General features: G+C 41.2%; 1 protein-coding gene across 2 annotated transcripts in view; it reads right to left on the bottom strand.

Annotated features, from left to right (window-relative positions):
- LOC145987951 (acid-sensing ion channel 1B-like) overlaps positions 1–18721 on the bottom strand; it is a 144656-nt gene that overhangs the window by 60989 nt on the left and 64946 nt on the right. Inside the window, exon 1 of one of the 2 annotated variants that reach the window (XM_083122793.1) lies at positions 14373–14419. The exons of the other annotated variant lie outside the window; for it this stretch is intronic. Coding sequence (XP_082978919.1) covers positions 14373–14380 — 8 coding nt within the window. The 5' untranslated portion in view covers positions 14381–14419. Of the gene's footprint in view, positions 1–14372; positions 14420–18721 lie in introns of those variants that run through there. 2 annotated transcript variants of the gene reach the window in all.

Below are 18721 nucleotides of genomic sequence, written 5' to 3'. Positions count from 1 at the left end.
TTTCTGAATATACATATATATTAAAGCACAGATAAATACACATTACATCTTGCCCTCTTTCACTCGATCTCGCATTCATTCTCTCATTCTATGGCATATTGCGACAATATGACAAATACAAAGGTTAAATTAATTACTACTTTGACCATACTCTTGCTATGTCTTGGCTACATTGCCTTTTACAATTTATCGTTTAGGATTTTAAGTATAAAGTGAATATTTGTTCCTTGTGCGAACCCCTTCTATCTTTTCTGAAGGTATAAATATATTCAATAAACTATTGTTTGCTGTTAACATAAACTCTCATCTTTAACATTTGATTACTCCGCCGGAAAACAGATGTCTAGGGTTGCCATAGCACTGATTTAAGTTAAGCAATGATTTGATTTACGCAGATTCGCGGTAGATAGTCGTCGTCTTTCTCACACACGCACATGGTTGGATCTTACCTTCGCTGCATTCCCTCTGACCTGGGTTGGGTGGAAGTGGTCCTACAGTTCTGGAAGACATCTGCACTCCAAGGTTGCACTTCGCGGTTATCCTGGTTGGCGAAAGTGGATCGGTCGGCGGCTCCATCTGGCATCATCGGATTCTGGCTTCACTCGTTCACTGTCGACTCCATACGACAACTTGTGCAATAATAGGTCAGTTCTTCGCGGTCACTCGTAAGTACAGATACGTGACTTGGGCGATGAGACGAAAATACGCGATGAGCCATTCGCGGTTTCACATGAATATCAAATATTATTAACTTTCACTACTTTGGACGTTGTTTCGGACGATTGACACGGGTGGACGTGTCTGGCGTGATTCTCACATAACCACACGTATGTGCACGGATGCGTTGACGGTGAAGGGGGAAGGACCCCCTGGTTCTATTCTGCTCTACTCCATGGCTCTGAAACACTCACTCGAGGAAAACAAATCCAGACCTCGAGTCTGCTTGCAACTCGCAGCTCGGTCGCGCGTGGCTCACCCTCCGGTGGCGATTCTAGGCAAAACTGTGGCAAACTGTGTCTCGCTATTCCAAATCATCCCTTTTATTCCAGATTTGAACGAGGTGACGCGCTACCCTCTATGATCAGGTGCTTGTTTATTGTTTCTGGTGCTTTGACCGTTGTCCTCCTATCCTGGCCAATGCTCACTCAGGTCCTTAACCCCTGGCAGCAGCCCCTCGCGCAGAGATTAGGCTAACTCTTCCTCTTTTGTATTCAGTCACGAAAAGCAAGGACAACTCGGTAGGGTAGCTTCTCCCTTTCAATTCGGCGATGAATCTTTAATAATTCATAACTCCCGTATTTCTGTTCTGATTAGGCTCAAATCTTGGAATCAGTACTTTCATGATGTGTTCTTCCGCTGGTTGAAATCTCATCCAATTCGGTCCATTGGTTTAGAAGTTGCATTTTTCTTGATATTCCCATAAGAATGCATGTAAATCCGAATTCGGGCGGAAAACGGTGGTTGAGCAAGCTAGTGCTGGCTAAGACAGTTCGCTAGACACCTGTATTCGCGACGGATATTAATATTACCAATTGCAATTAATTCATACTAACGGGCAATTAGATTAATTACTTGTCACTCAATATTTGACCGTTATAAACTGGGCCATTTCCTCAATAGCTTGTATCATGTTGCCGTGGTTTGTTGTTCGCGCATACGCGATGCAATGAGTGTCTTGCTTTAATGAGATTGCGCACCAAAGCGACAAGCGGCACGCGACACTTATCGCTTGATGATTTCACCAACCGAACGCTGGCCTGTGCTTCCCGTCATTCCGCTACGATGTGAAATGTTGCTCTTGATTGGCTCCTTTCCAAGCAACATGTGTCGCTTCGATATGAAAGTTGCCTTGGACCGAATGACCCGTGTCGCTTTGGTGTGAAATCCTCGTATCATTTGTCGCGTGTCGATTTGGTCTAAAATCTCCTTGAGGAAACGGTGCAGTCAGAGCTTTTGTCCCTACGGTTCGAAAGGCTGAATTGATTTCCGACTGCTCGCTTTCAAGCGACACTTGTGGTTTGTCGCCTCGGTATGAAATATCTCTCAGGATACTATTTATAATCTAATAACATAGAAAAATAAACTCTAATACACAGTCCAAGACCTGACGTCCGGAATCACATTGCGATGTTTCTTCTTGCGTTACGCATGCTATTTATTTATTAATTTTATTTTACTTTTCTTTCCAAATTAATGCCATTTCGTGACTGCAAATCACTCCACAAATATAACTGTTTCCATCAATTCACTTACCGCCTTTCAAGACAAACAAATCTACACAATATATTCCAAAAACTAACTAAGCCGCATTACTTTCATAAGAAAATTAGCACCGACATTGATCGCACTGCCATCTGTGTTTCTCATCCGTCTGGGGAACCAGTTTCTTGGGTCGTTTTCCACACTACGTTATTCAAGGCGCTGTAGTACAAAGTAATTTAAGTCAACGTGTTGTCATACAACTTCAATAAACTTCTTCCATCCAACTTCTACCAAATGAAGATATTTTCAGCACTGTGATCTATTCTGCATACATATAGTTGCTCCTGGCCAATACATGCTGTCTGCATTAAGTATTTATTTAAAAAAATTCAAGGGCGGTTCAAGTGCCGTCCATTGCCCCTCACCTCCTCCCGCGCGCGCCATGGACTAATTTGCCAGCTTGGTTGGCGCAACGGTCGACTTTCAATCTCTCAACGTAAGGTCGCAGGTTCGAGGCTCTGTCTGTGTATTCCGTGAGTATGCTATCTCAACACTCACCCTCATCGTCTGGATTGGCCAAATGTGACAAAAGCGACGTAAAATAACAAAAATTCAATTCAAATACACATGGACATCTTATTTAATAGTCACTGCTCTATTTTACTTCACAACTTTTCCATTTATCCAATGTTTATTTTAGGAGAGGACAAAGAAGCAAGGTTATATGACACCAACTGACTCCCCCACCCCTTTGAGAACAATCCAGAGTAAAACCCCTTGATAGTATAGGATTTCCAAATACGAGGTACACTATTTATATTTTGAGCCTTGGCAACACTGATTGAAGTTAGGCGCGATTTGACGTTTGCACGGAATCGTCTGGCATTATTGACCATAACGTACTTCAAATGTTTTGTCAATAGCTTGATTTGTATTGTTTATGTTGCCTTGGAGATTGCGCGACAACAATGAAATGGAATTAACTCGTGAACATTTTCGTGCGATGATTTTTTACGATTTTCGACGTGGATTATCAAGACAAGAGTGCATCGATCAACTTACTTCCACATTTGGCGATGAAGCCCCATCCTTTGCCACTGTGAAACGCTGGTATAACGAATTTAATCGTGGCCGCCATTCGCTCACCGACGAGATTCGCGAAGGTCGTCCAAAATCAATTGTTGTTCAAGAAAACATTGATGTTGTGCAAAACCTAATACTGTAAGATCGTCATGTGACATACTGTGAGATTGAGGCAACCATTGGCATTAGTTCCACCAGCATATATAAAATATTACGTGATCATTTAGCTGTGAGAAAGGTATGTTCTCGTTGGATCCCACACAATTTGACAAAAACTCAAAAAGACGCTCCCGTCAATTGGTGCAAACAAATGCTCAATAAATACAATCGTGGTGCTTCAAAAGACGTATATAAGATTGTAACAGGTGACGAATCATGGATATATGCATATGAGCCGGAACGTAAACAGCAGTCGACTGTATGGGTGTTTCAAGATGAACCCAATCCAACAAAAGTTGTTCGCGCTCGAAGCACATCGAAACAAATGGTCGCCTGTTTTTTCGGGAAAACTGGTCATGTGGCAACTGTGCCTTTAGAGGAACGTAGAATGGTCAACTCTGAATGGTACACAACAATTTGTTTGCCAGAGGTCTTCAGTCAAATACGGAAAACAAACAAACACCGTCGGATCATTCTTCATCAAGACAATGCCAGCTGTCACACATCTCGTCTAACAACCGACTTTATGAACTGTCAAAAAATCGAATTGATGGGTCATCCGCCGTACAGTCCTGATTTGGCACCCAATGACTTCTTCTTGTTCCCGAATGTCAAGAATAAATTGCGTGGACAACGATTTTCGTCGGCGGAAGACGCCATTGATGCGTTCAAAAACCATATTATGAAGGTGTCTCAAGAAGATTGGAAAAACTGCTTTGACAAATGGTTCGAACGAATGCAAAAGTGTATTGACCATAAAGGAGAATACTTCGAAAAACAATAAAGCAGTTTTCAATGCCAAATTCCTGTTTTTTCATTGTTAGGCTCAAAATATAAATAGTGACCCTCGTAGCATAGAGCAGCCGTCCTATGTCCCCGGGAGATTAATTGCGAAGGCTTGAAGAAATGTTCCGAATTATTCTTCTTGTCACGAAACTTTGAAGAGAATAGACTGTATATTGTTAAATATACCAAATCAAAAATTTAATATGATCTACGATAGATAATTGGGAAATAAAAACGTGCTGACGTTAATATTTTTTATAAAACAAAACTGAATATAAAATAAATTCATATGTCCCGACAATCAGAAAGCCAAGTCTCCGTTTCTCGCAACCTTAGAAAACCAAACACACGAACAGCGAGTGGCAATAAACAACCGAAAGCAACGAGGCTTGTCGATGAAATTAGACATCAGCAGTCTCATTACAAAACATTTAGTTTCAAGTATTATTGTTATAATTATTGGAATAAAAATAAGAATAATGTAAGAAATTCCATAATTGTCATAAAATACCCTCGATAAGCAACTTTAAATGAATGGGTGAATGGACGATATCAGAAATTTGATATCGCGATATATCGTCACAGACGATACGATATTTTTTCGTGTCGTGGTATTGGCGATATATCGTCTCCACGATATATAGCACCAACTATCGTGACGATATATCGCCAACACGATATACGGTAAATCGTCAAAATATCGTGACGATATATCGTCTAGTTGATATCGCCTGGACGATATTTCGTTTCGGTATCGCCATATATCGTCTGGAGGATATATCGCCCAACACTAGTATGCACCCTACCTGCTGCCTCTGCAAGTCGTTTCACACATCTCTCTGTGTACTGATATGGAGAGAGAAAGGAGGTAAAGTTCCACATTTTGGTTATTTTGATTTGAGTTGAGATAGCCATTTTATTGCTTGGGGGAAAATAACTCCAACTGACAGAGAAAGCAAACATTCCCTCTCTCTGCAGGCAGTAGAAGTCAGTAGGAAATATCATTGAGGGGAAGAAGAAAAACATTCGTGGAATGTTTTCCTTTTAGCTCTCACGCACAGACAAGAAGCAGTCGACATTTGAAGTGAAAAGTGTTGAAAATCAACAAATAATCAACTTTAAGCAATGGTGGCCTTCGCTGTTTAAGAAGAGCCGTAAAAGCTTGCAAAGCAGAGAAGTGTTTCAAATTAGCAAGCACAGGCATCTCATGTAAAAAGGATGAATAAAAAGGATATGTGACAACACTAGCCTTTAAACAGCCAATGGGTCATATATGACCCATACAAAGTATAGGCGAAAACAGCCAATGGGTCATATATGACTCATGGTGCCGATTACAACATTCACGTGCTTTTAGGACCTTCATACTTGTATGTGAGGTTGTAAACGCTGACAGATGTTGAGATAAGACTTTGAAATGCCATGTGGAAGAAAATACCCAACCCCGTTTTTCTCACTTGGGCTTTCTGAATTGTACACGGTCGCGTGCTCCGATGGTTTTGCTTTCAAACAAAAGTTATCCGAAGTAGATTGCTCAAATAGTCTCCGAGATATACTAGTTTATTCTCTAATATGCCAAAATGCAGGATTGTACATATTGCGTCATATTTCAGCCTGTATGAGGACTAGAGGATTGAAAGAAGTTTCCCTTTGTTGCAAAAGTTATATTCGTTGAAAATAATGCAAACGTTTGCGCCCTTTTTCCAAAATAACTGGAGAAGAGGGAGCGTGAGGTCTACCCTCATGAGGGTCGCCCTCCGGAGAGAGTTGGCGATGTTTGAAGATATCACTGGGACATTCCTCTAGCACGTGCACTTCATACAAGGAAATGACACGAAATTTATTTTTTCATGTAAAGGAAGTTAATGAAGAAAGCAATAAGGTTTGACAATGAGTAGCTTTTTGGACTAAGATTATTTGAATGATATATTGAACAATTAGATTGATTAATTTAGTTTATTTTACTTCGCATTTTGTGCCTCTTGGCTAATTTGCGAAGATTGGGATGAGTGATGAAATGATTAAATTGATGAATGGACATTCTCAAACAACCAAGCTCGACCGGGATTCGAACCCGGGACCCTCGGCGTCGCAGCGCGATGTGCTAACTACTCGGTCACAGGGTCCGGCTTGAACAATTAGATTAATTTACAACAAGTATCATTATTATTTTTAATGTAAATACTATTTTTAACTAGATGTCACAAAAATCGTGCTATATATTGCAGGTGGGCGACTGACAGCCGCGTTCACTTTATCAATGGAAGATCCAACTGCTCCGTCTTTATTTCTTGATCATGTTAATATTTGTTTATCATACTACAACACTGATAATATGCAAGCATCCGAGTTGTGGTATCACTTCATTCTCTGCACAGAGATGTTGGACTTGATGTCACTATGTCACAATGGGGCTGTTCATCGTCAAACTTTTCCGGTGGCGGCGCTACCCCTGTTGTGTCCCTAAACATTTTGGTTGCGCGATAAGATCAAACGTTATTTTCAACGAAGGTAAGAATTTCTGGTGTAAATCTATAACAAAAATGGGTTCAGTAAAGCTTTACTCATAAGTTTCCGAAATCTGCATTCACTTGAACCTAAAAATTAATATATTAAAGCGCAACGACAGGGTAGCTCAGACGGGCTAAATATAGTGTGATTATGAACATAGAGCACTAAACGTGACGTCGTTTGGATCGTCCCAAGCTGCCGTGGGTCGATAAAACAAAAATTTGAATTCTTACACTACGCTTTATGCTTTTTCTTGTTGCGAGTATGTGTAATTCAACGGCGGGAGTACGATTCAGGGAAACTCTCCAAATTGTAAAGAAAACTGTGTGCGTAAGCGCATTATATTTTTATTATCATACACTATGACACTATGCCCTATCCGATAACTTAATATTAACGTACGTTTTCTTTGTATCCCCTCGTATTTTCGTCCTTTTTTGGGCGAGAGTTACAACAATTTTAAAATTATAATTCCTGTAAATAAGAACGCTCTAGAGGTTGCGACACATGAAACAGAAGATACATTTTTTTGTAATAACTATTATCTCGATAAATGTGTATCGTAACGAATTATTGGTTTGAGTTGGTGTTTTAAGTCCACTTTATGCACAGTAAGGCTAATCGGGACTGGACCTACAGTTTTAAAGTGGAATCCGAACCACTTGTGCCTCCACCGGGTATCGAACCCGGGACCCCTTGATTACAAGGCGAGGACGCTACCACTGCGCCATCGGGGAGGCGTAACGAATTATGAAATTATACTTTCTCCAGAAGCTTCAATCTGATCGAGGGTCATTCACTTGTTTTCACCAGCTGTCTACTCCTCTGAGGTATTTTAATTATGCAGAGTCAAGTGTGTACAGACTTCCTGAAACATTGGAGTATCAAGAAGCAAACAGGTAGCAATCTGCTTACTGAATAGGAAGAATGAACTTGACGAATCGGCGTGGAGGAAGTCTCCACGAGCAGAGGATTAGAGGGGAACACAGGTTTGGTAGACACACACTTTTGGAATTGACTTGAGACAGTCAGGAGTACTTTTGGGAGTCTTGGAAGGAGAGTAGTCAGCCTGACTTAGGTTGAGAAGGAAGGAGAAGCCTGGAGAGAGTCAGTATTATTTTACACTTCGATCACTTGATTTGGTCATCTATCTTCTAACTGTAGGCAGGTATTTATCCTAACCTACCACGTACGATTCACGTTCGAAAGTTCTAAAAACCAGAGAGTGACCATTTGCCATTTCAATTTGTTTTAGTTAGTGCATTTTATTTCAGGATTACCTCTTGCTGCTTAGCATCAGACTTTTCCTCATGACAAGTGCTCTCGCCATCTGAGGATTAAACTAAGTCACCCATAAAATTAATCGGCAGTGGCAGGTTCGATTCCGTCATTCGTAAGAATGATACGGTATTATAAAACAGTGGACCATATTTACTAGCCACGTGCAAAAGTATGATATGACGTGAAGAAAGTAGTCAGCTATTAATAATAACTATAAAAATAAAATACAGTCGCGCAGCATTATTATGTATCATTCTTTACCGGATTCACAATAAAACCGCTTTGTTGCACAGTTTAAACCCTGTTACTGCTAACTTGCAAATAACTATATATATTTTTTTTAAAAAGAAATTAAATATTGTAAATATTATGGCCTTTTTAGTGCATATAAAATCGATGTATTTTCCGAGTGTGAGAGAAAATAGCGTGCCGCTTGCGCCGCTGGGCATTTTTCTATTTACATTTGGCAACGTAGTGAATCGAAAGGTATACAAACTATAAACTACATTAAAGGATTATAATCAGAAATAAACTTCTACAATTTATTAAGTAAATCAAAACATTATAAACAGAAATAACTTTCTACAACTTATTCAGTAAATCAAAAGAGGAATTATCACAATGAAATAACAGTGCAGAACCTACGCAGGGAATTGTCACAATTCATCACAAGCAGAAATTATTACAAAACAAAGCAGCAATTATCACAATGAAATAACCTATGAAGTAAATTGTCACAGTTCATCACATTGTCACAATGTCTAGCTGAAACTATTGCAAAATGACAGTCTTCGAATGCATTTTCTCAGATCGCCGTTGTCCTCTAGAGATTTCAGTATCTTCTCGATTCTTTCATGGAGCTTCATGTAAGTTGGTTTCCTCTTCTTTGCAGGGCACATGGCTTCCAGCCTTTCATAAGTGTGATAATTTTCTTTTGCGTCGTCCATCAGAATATACATAAGCCTGTACACATTTGGTTTATTTTTGCGAGTGATCCGGTTGAGTCGTGAGTGCCAACTTTCTAAAACATTATTTGTTCTGTGACGTTGATTGTAAGTGTTCCAGAGGCTGGTTGGAATGTGGGAATTTTCCATCCATTGAGAAACGAAGTAGTCTCACTGGAGGGACACTCTTCCATTATCAGCAACAAGGCGTCTTCTATGTACTGTGGTGGGAAAAGCGATAGTGCTGCACACATTTTGATGCGAGTTTTTACATCTTCGTTATTGCGATACTCCTCAGCAAGTCCGCGTGATTGTGGAAACACTTTTCTCAAGGCGTTGATAGCTGCACTCTCAAAGTCAACTTTGATAATCTGTGGATTGAAGGTAGGCACCCATGCCTTCACTGCGACGTTGCCAAATGTAAATAGAAAAATGTCCAGCGGCGCAAGCGGCACGCTATTTTTCCTCACACTCCTCAATCTGAGCAAGTGGCACGGTTTTCCCTACCGGCGTAAGTGGCACTGCCCCGGGCACACCACTCGAAGTCTCGAATGTGTCTATTTTCACTTGTAAAGAGCAAAAGCACACATTGAATGATATGAAATCTGCTTTTCATTATCAAAACAATTGATGGTGAACCTATGGGTCTGTGGTATGAATTGGCAATGACCTTGGCGTTTATCGCAGAGAAATATTGCGACCCCTCCCCCTCCGTTGAAGGATCGACTCTGACGTTTGGCAAATCTTGCAATGACTGCGTAAAAATGTCAAGCTTCGCCACTGTCGAAGGATCTTCTTTCTAGTGGTTTTGCCCACGAGACGAGACAAGACTAAAGTGTCGTCTCGTCTCGAAAATATTAGTTTGTTCCGTCTGTCTCTTCTCGAAAACGATACGAGACAGGAGTTAAGACAGGACGAGACGAGACTTGTCTGACTCTTCTCACCCAGTAACGTCTTTTATATCTATAACGGTTGTATTTACATCGAAAATGCAACAAACACGAAAGATCAGTGGCGCATTGCCCCCCAACCTTGGTCAGAAATGAATTCTGGGAGGGGCAAACATTGACGGCCAAGTGTACCTGCAGGGGGCAATTACCACCCAGATCTTCAAATTTCATGCAAATAAAAATACTTTTCGCAAAATTTTCTTGCTCGCTTCTCTCGCAATACCTCGTTTTCTTAGTCTTATCAAGTTCAGAACCGTAGCTAGGGGACGGCGGGAGACTGTGCTGGGCGCCAAACGATGTACATTGAAAAAGGTTGTACAATTGATTGATTGATTTGCGTTTTCTTTCATCTACTTTATGCACAGAAAGGCTAATTGAGACTGGACCTACAGATTAAATTGGTATCCGAACCACTAAGTGCCTCCACCAGGACCCCTTGATTACGAGCCGACGATGTTACCACTACACCATCGGGGAGGCACAAAAGTTGTAAATGATCTAATGCCATGTCGTTCCGTGAATTTATTTGCGCCCTATTCAATTAATATTCATTTCAGCCTGCAATAAAAATGGACCCGAAAAAGTTCTTCCTCGCTTCCCCCGCAATATAACATTGTTCTCTGTAATGCATTGTAAATTACCAGACAGAGAAATAAGACTTGTCTTAATTGATTATCTTTTAAATGCATGAATAATTATTTTCAGGAAAGGGATCGTGCACATTTCGGAGACAATTTATGTAATTTTTGCTGCTGGTTTGTTGTGAGATGGATGAATTGGTTGCGTAATGTATAATATTTAAATAATATATGCTGTATATAATATTTATTAAAGAAACTTTGAATACGTACACAATTTTATGTCCACGTCACACCACGTTGCATATGATGTGAAACATATATCGTGCATGAAAGTTATGTTAATGTAATAAAGAATTATACTTGGAATGCATTTATCAAAGATATTCTGTCTCAAAAATAGTTTATGTGCTTGTTTTCCGTTATTAATGTGAAAATGAACGTGTTAAAGAAATAATTCAAATCGTTTGTTCGAACACAAATGCTTTAGCACAAACGTCTACCCCCTTTTTGCGTAATTTACGAGGATAATAACGTCTTTGATACTACCACTACTAATAGTAATAATAATGTTGGTCCTGGGTTCGAATCCCGGCTTGGGCATGGGTGTTGACGAGTATCCATTCATCATTTTCATCATGCCATCACTCATCCCCATCTTCGGAAATTAGCCATAAGTGGCAGAAGAAGCAAAGTAAAATAAAGCAAATCAATAATAACAATAATAATAATGTTATAATAACTATAACACTATTTTATTAACATTATTATTATTAACAATATTATTATTGGTACGTTTATCCTGGTACTTGCCCCCCCCCCCCCAGACAAAAATTCGTGGTTGCGCCTCTGCGAAAGATAAAACCTTGCATTCCTGGTGGGTGCCATCTCTGCTTTCAGTCTTTGACCTTCACTTGTTGCTTCCCAACCGGAGTATCGGCAAGAACTCTTGATTTTATCGGTGCGTGTGGAAACTCCGCGTGGGCGTCGGCGTCTTCACTCATAACGACTCCCGACAAAATATTGCTATGCCCTGGAAGATCAAATCTGACCCACAAAATCTACCCTCTAAGTGTATAAGAATGAGAAGCCCAAAAACTGAAGAAAAATAGTTTTGCACAAAAGATGCGGTAAGTATTCAAATCAGAAGATCCGTTCAGTATGTGTTTATAGACTGGTACAGAATTTGATCCACGTACATCGATTGATTTGACGACTTAATTTACTTCGCTTTTCTGCCACTTCTCGCTAATCAGGGAGATCGGGCTGAGTGATATTATGATAGAATTAATTAATGAAGGGACACTCGCAAAGAATGTCCAGGCTGGATTCGAATCCGGGACCTCTGGCGTCGCAGCGCGATGTTCTAAGCACTCCGTCACGGAGGCTTGCCGGGGGCAGTTTATCCACTGTACCCCTCGAGAATTACGTCGACATTTTTTTAATCGACAGTTTTAAATGTTTTATGTAATGTAAAAGTGGTTCCAGCGTTAGGAAAACACGAAGAAAGGAGATATTTGATACCAAAGAATGGCACACGTAAGTTAAAACCTGCAATTTCAGAGTATTTTCGCCCCTTTTTGTTAGTAAAACTGTATGTATATTAAAATAGGGAAATAACACGCCGAAAATACAGGTATTGGACAAAATAATGGAAACACGAGTCAGAAGTGGGACATATTTTCAATGTGCCTGGTAATACTGAGCACGGCGGAAATCAACCTTCCCTTGTTTGTTGCAGGTAGTATGGACTGTGCACTGACAGTAGAGTGAGGCAGTGTAGTAGTGCACGTTGTTCAGGTGTAGTGAGTGACCAGTATAGCCGACCTGACGGAGTTTGAAAGAGGTCGAATTGTTGGTGCCCGTTTCACTGGAGCATCTGTGAGCAAAACAGCGAAGTTATGCAGTGTAACACGAGGCACGGTCTCGAAAGTCATGACCGCATACACAGTGCACGGAGAAACAGGGTCTGCTAAGCACAATAGTGGTTGAAAGACGAAGCTGCAGGAAAGGGACCGCAGGGCCTTGAAGCGTATTGTGACGTTGCAGAAGAAAACAATGGCCTCCAAAGTGACTACAGAACTTAATCAGCACCTAAACACCCGGTGTCATGCGAAACAGTGAGGCGGGAACTGCATCAAATGGGTATCCATGGGCGTGTTGCTATTGCCAAGTCCCTAATAACTGAGACGAGTTCTCGAAGGTGACGTGCATGATGCAATGACTACAAAACTTGGACGTTGGAGGACTGGAAACATGTCATTTGGTCAGACTAGTCAACCTTTACCTTCTTCCCCACTACTGGACGCGTGTTTGTATGGCGAACACCCTCGGCAGCATACGATGTGGACTGTCAAACATGGTGGCGGCTTTATTATGGTCTGGGGCATTATATCATGGTATTCGGCAGCCCCCTTGTCACATTACACAGTCGGGTCTCATAAGCAGTGTATAGAGAACTCTTGGGTAACCAGATCCACCTAATGGTGCAAACCTTATTTCCAAACCGGAATGCCATCTTCCAGGATGATAATGCCCCCATTCATACTGCTGGCACTGTTCAACAGTGGTTTCCAGAGCATGCTGATGAGGTTGAACATCTTCCCTGGCCCACCCAGTCCCCAGACCTGAATATCATCGAGCCTCTGTGGGCTGTTTTGGAATCCAGGGTTCGGTGTCGATTTCCACCTCCTTCGTCTCTACCTGAGCTGCATGAAGAATGGCTTCAAATTCCACTCACCATCATTCAGGACTTGTATCGGTCTATTCCGTCCCGAATCCAAGTTGTATTGCATGCTAAAGGTGGCCCAACACCGTATTAATACATGATGTTCCGACTTCCACAGGAGTTTCCATTATTTTGTCCAATACCTGTAACTATCATTACCAAACCTACCTACGTGAAATTATAGCGGCTGTTGTGGAAAGTCGTTTTGGGTGCTATATTCACTTGCGTGAAGCCTTCGGGATGTTCTGGTTCACAGTAAAGTAACATGCTAAGGTAACAGACGTACTTTAAATAACACATTTCCGATAGTTAAAATCAACTGGAGACTTTTACAATACCGGACGCTTCCGTAATTTCTATCCTACTTCTTATACTCACGAAATACATAGTCCCGATGAAGTATCTGAGGTTAACATCTGGGGGTGACGTGTAGAAATTGTTAATTGACGTGTAGAAGTTGTAAAATAGGCTTTTCAATTACCGCGATCATTCTCCGTATACAAGCATGGATTGGATTGATTTGTTGTTTTAAGTCCACTTTATGCACAGTAAGGCTAATCGGGACTGGACCTACAGTTTAAAGTGGGATCCGAACCACTATGTGCCTCCACCGGGAATCGAACCCGGGACCCCATACATACAAGCATGGAAACTATGTTTTAATGATATGAACACGTGACGTTCCGAAAATGGCGTCTTTCGTGAGGAAAAATTGTTTGCCGTCATAGTGCTACAAAACTAAGATTTCGTTAATGTATGTGCTCACATTTGGCCAGCAAACAATTCCCTGATAACCCCACGAACCATTCCAGGTAAGGTTAAGTTAGGTTAGGCAAGCATAGTTAAAATTCAGTTCGTAAAACAAATCACATGCATTTCGAAAAACAAACCTTTTTTCCCGCTTATTTACCATTTTCAAAACGCGACCCCACATTTTAACTTCATATTCCTGATTACGAAGCCTCAATTAATGATTATGCCAAATATGAAAAATCTGAGAGGCATTCGGTATTGTATCTCTATATAGTCGAAATTCGAATAGGATAAAAAAGCACTTTAGATATTTCAGAGCCAGGTTCAGGCTTACGCTGCTCTACCACCTAACTGTTCCCCACGTAAGAATAATTCTAGAGAATAACGGTCATAGTACCTGGTCATCGCTGCTTGAAAAATCCTTTGGCCTCACTTCCTCCTTGGTTGGCTACGTAGCAACTGGCTGGAATGTTCTTCCTTCCTGCTCCAACTGCAAGCGACGACTGACGCACTCACAATCTCACCCCTTCGGATTAGGAAGGGGTGGAAGCTATCGGTCAAATTTCAAGAGTTCAGTCAATCTGCATTCCCTTGTTGATCGAGAATTGATAACGTAGCATTACTCATCCTTCACAAACTGGATCCGTGTTTACCTTGTGTTGCTGTACTGTTGCACTGGGAGGTTGAAAGGGTACAACGCTGAAAGCAGTAGTTGGGTATATGTTCGTAAACAGAAATTCTTCGTTGTGTGTAAACAAAGTTTGTTTTAACCCCAGCTTACCCGTGCGTATGAAAAACTCACCACAGCCCCACACTTATTTTTTCACTAAAATTGAACCATTTTGTAATTGAATCACTGCTTCCTTTGTTCATTATACTTATATGTGCAGTTATTCATTAACCATAAAAATTACAAAAAATACCATCATTATTAAAGAATAATAACCAATTATTACATGAGTGTCAGCCACATATTTTACCATTTGCTAAAATTCACAAAAGCCAGAGAAATTTTCTATAAATGCTTTTATGTTTATAGAGAGAGAGTTGTTTTTTAATTATAATAATTCCAAAAATTACCATCATTACTAACTAATTGTACACTGTCACTGGCAAGAGTGTCTCGATTAACACACATTTAAATATGGCGCCTGATATTCCCACCAAGTGCATTTTGCCTCCTAATTACATTACATTTGTGTTTATATGAAGAAAAGTAGTTCAGAAATATTGAGAAAACCATAGGGAACAATGTAATTTATTTTCAATTTTTTTTATAAAAAAATTCACGGTTGAAAAATCGAAAATAGAGGTGGTGGGCCTGACAGCTCGCAGCCCCCCTCCCCCTCGGGTAAGCTAGGGTTAAGCCTCGCTTTATGCACATATAGGCTAATCGGGATTACTGACGACGTTACCACTACGTCATCGGAGAGATGCTCGTTTTGTGTCAACAATTCAAACTATGCTTCAAATTGAAAATATTTAAAATCGCTACGTTTTCTTCTTTCGTGTTATGTCGAGTTGTGCCACTGTAGGCCAATCGTGACAGTGCAGACGAGAGATGACCGGGCATAGTACGGCGCTGAAACTGCACTCTCTCAGGACAACGGCCGGCCCCCGTGGTGGAGTGGTTAGCACATCGCGCTACGACGCCAGGGGTCCCGGGTTCGAATCGCAACCTGGACATGGATGTTTGTGAGGTCCATTCATCAATTTCGTCATATCATCACTCATCCGCATCTTCGCAAATTAGCCAAAAGTGGCAGAAAAAAAGCGAAGTAAGAAGAGAGCAAGGCTGAGGACCCCCTGAAGGCTACTTGTCTCCGGGCTTCCCGGGTTTTGCGGCTTGTAGACAACGGATTCGAATCCCGGTGTTCTTTGTGAGTGTTCCTTCTTCAATTTAATGATACCATCCTCATCGTGGCGATTAGTCAAAATCTGCAGAAAAGCGATGCTGAGTAGCAAAAATCAAATCAATCTCATGCCAACGACGCACTGACGCCTTGATCCGCAACCAGCGTAATCCTCTACGGAGTTTGTGATTTGTGCCCTGTCCATACGCGTTTATGAATTCCTCTGATCTTATAATCATCCTCATCGCCGCGATTAGCTAAAATTGCCATAGAATGGAACATTGTACCAAGATCGATCTTAGGCCTTGAATAGACCACTACGCGCTTCCCGACCGACAGTTTTAAAATCATGGACGGTCAGCACGGTGGCTGTTTGCTTGATTGGTTGATTGAGTTGGTGTTTGAAGTCCTTTATCTCCAGTAAGGATAATCGGGAGTGGTCCTACAGTTATCCAAACCACTCACCGGGACCCCTTTTTTCAGTGCTATTCGCGTCCGTTATACGTGAAGGGTCCCTCTGGACGCACATGAAACACCGAACAAGTCGAGCGGTCCATTTACAATTTCCTCAATGAAAATTCTGGGTTCGAGACCGGTCTTGGCTGTTTCTTTATGCGCATCGCTTCACCATCATTCAACCTTATCATCGCCATTAGCATGAAGAATCATAGAAATGACGTAAAATTGAAACAGAAACAAGATTGGACATGTGTCCTGCCCTTCCAGTAGCAACGTCGAGGGGGGGGGGGGGCACAAGTTAAGTTCCCCGTGCATATAGCACCGTTCTATGAAGGCACATTTATGGGATATGGGGGTAGGTCACCACACATTGTCGATCGGACATTTTGGAGGTGATGTGATCAGAACCATGCTCCGGCCCCAGGTTCCCATTGATTGAAGCTGGGTGATCCCTAGAGCCGCTTTATTCGGGGAAAAGGCCAGAAAAATTCCTACCTTAGATCACCCACCGCCGGGAATCAAAGCCTGGCCTCCGCGTACAGTCAGACGGAGATGCATAAGTATTACCAAGAAAATTGTCTATCACAATTTCATTCTCTTCGTTTTACACAACGAGAGCTTCATTTATTTAAGCAAAATACCAGACAAGCTGACGTAAAACTCCATTCATTAAAAACATAGGACGCAAGAGAAAACTTAATGAGAATAGTCACAAACAATTTTGCAAGCAATAGTTGTGCATCGCACTGTACAACAAACAGCAAATATAATAGTGCAGTAGGCAAATTCTCCTTCACTATGTTCATTCATTTTGTTTTCCTCAACGTGTGGTTCACGGACTGAAACAAAAGGCATGACATACCAGAGGGCAATCTCTTCTCAAGAACAATTCCATCCCTAGACCCTTGCGGCTGATTGTACAGTCACGGATAGTTCTGGCTTGTAACCATACCATTTGCTTTCAATAGGATGGTTAAAACCCACAAGTATCCGTGACTGTACTATACCCTGTCCCAGTTATCTCTTGAGCAAGTGAACGAAAACATGTCCCTGCGCAAGTAGTGACGCGAGACGGCTCCACCAATGAACCAGGCCCGTAGCCAGGCTCACCCCCCCCCCCCCCCCCCTGACAGAGTCGCCAGCCCTTCCTTGCACTGCCGCCAGCCTCCTTGACATTAGGTAAAACTATTTCGTATTCTAGTTTGTTTGAGTGGAAAGAGAGAAAACGTAGACAGAATATATTATTTTCTTCACAACTTCGTTCGTTCATCTTGTTTATGAGCAGGAGTCTAAGCAGCGGCAAGTGTTTAGAAGATTCTCTAGACTTTAGAAAGTTATTTCATTAGGGAGCCTTCTTTATCTGTACCAGGCGCGGAGCGTCCATGTAAGCCGTGTAAGCCGGGCTTACACTTTATTAGTTCTAGTAAAATGTATGTAATTATCAGTGGCGTAGCATGGGCATTTCGGGTGGGAACGCCAAGTCCGAAGGAAGGGTCGGCCCTTTTTTGCTTAATAATTTACTTATGGAATTAGTCGCCACAGGTATTGTTTATTTCCCAGAAGTCAGCTGGGTTTTCAATAAAGCATCATCATCCATGCATGCTTTAGCTAGAAAATGAGATGCCTCACTATGCAACAAATGTTTTGAACTCTGGTGTTTTATACTTTTCGGATTGACGCAAATCATTATAAAACCTATCTGAATCACAAGCGCCTCTGCACAACAGTAGACGTCATTGTTGTGGATGATCCAACTACTGATTGATTTGGTTTATTTTACTTCGCTTTTCTACCACTTTTGGTTAATCGAGAATATGAATATGAGTGATGATATTGATGAAGGGACACTGACAAAGAACACCCGTGCTCACGCCGGGATTCGAATCAGGGGCCTGTCGCCTTGGCGCGCTGTGCAAAACACTCTGACACGGAGGTGGGCGGATGATCCAACTATCGTACACTCTACTAACATAACAGTGCCGATTAGTAATTCAGACCACTGTTTATTACGTCTTGAGAATGTTGATAAACATTTTAAAATAATTTTGTCCAGAGACCATTCGATGTTAAGAGTTTTCAAATGAATGCTAAACATTTCCATTGACACAATATTAAGCAGTTACATAATAACGAAAAAATAATAACCCGCAAAACTATTATTATTATTCTTTTTTATTAAGTGGTAGAGCAGCCACAGGCTGAACTTCTACCACAAGGACTTCAGCAACTTATTTGACAAAAACTGTGTTGATCTTTTAGTTTTTAATGCACATCGCTGTTCGTGCAATAAATTATACAATGCAGTGGCCATTAAGAAGTGCTATATTTCAGTTTGTTAAAGTTACGTCAGTCAATATTGCGTATTGTAGCAACACATAGCACGAGAGCCACGAGCGCGAAGAACCGGGAAGAAATTCTACCGCTATCGTCTGCT

Source organism: Lepisma saccharinum, chromosome 5 (genome assembly GCF_977018435.1).
Source record: "Lepisma saccharinum chromosome 5, izLepSacc3.1, whole genome shotgun sequence".
In the NCBI taxonomy this organism is placed as follows: domain Eukaryota; kingdom Metazoa; phylum Arthropoda; class Insecta; order Zygentoma; family Lepismatidae; genus Lepisma; species Lepisma saccharinum.
Note: the sequence above shows the minus strand (reverse complement) of the source record. Positions and strands in the feature narration are given on the sequence as shown.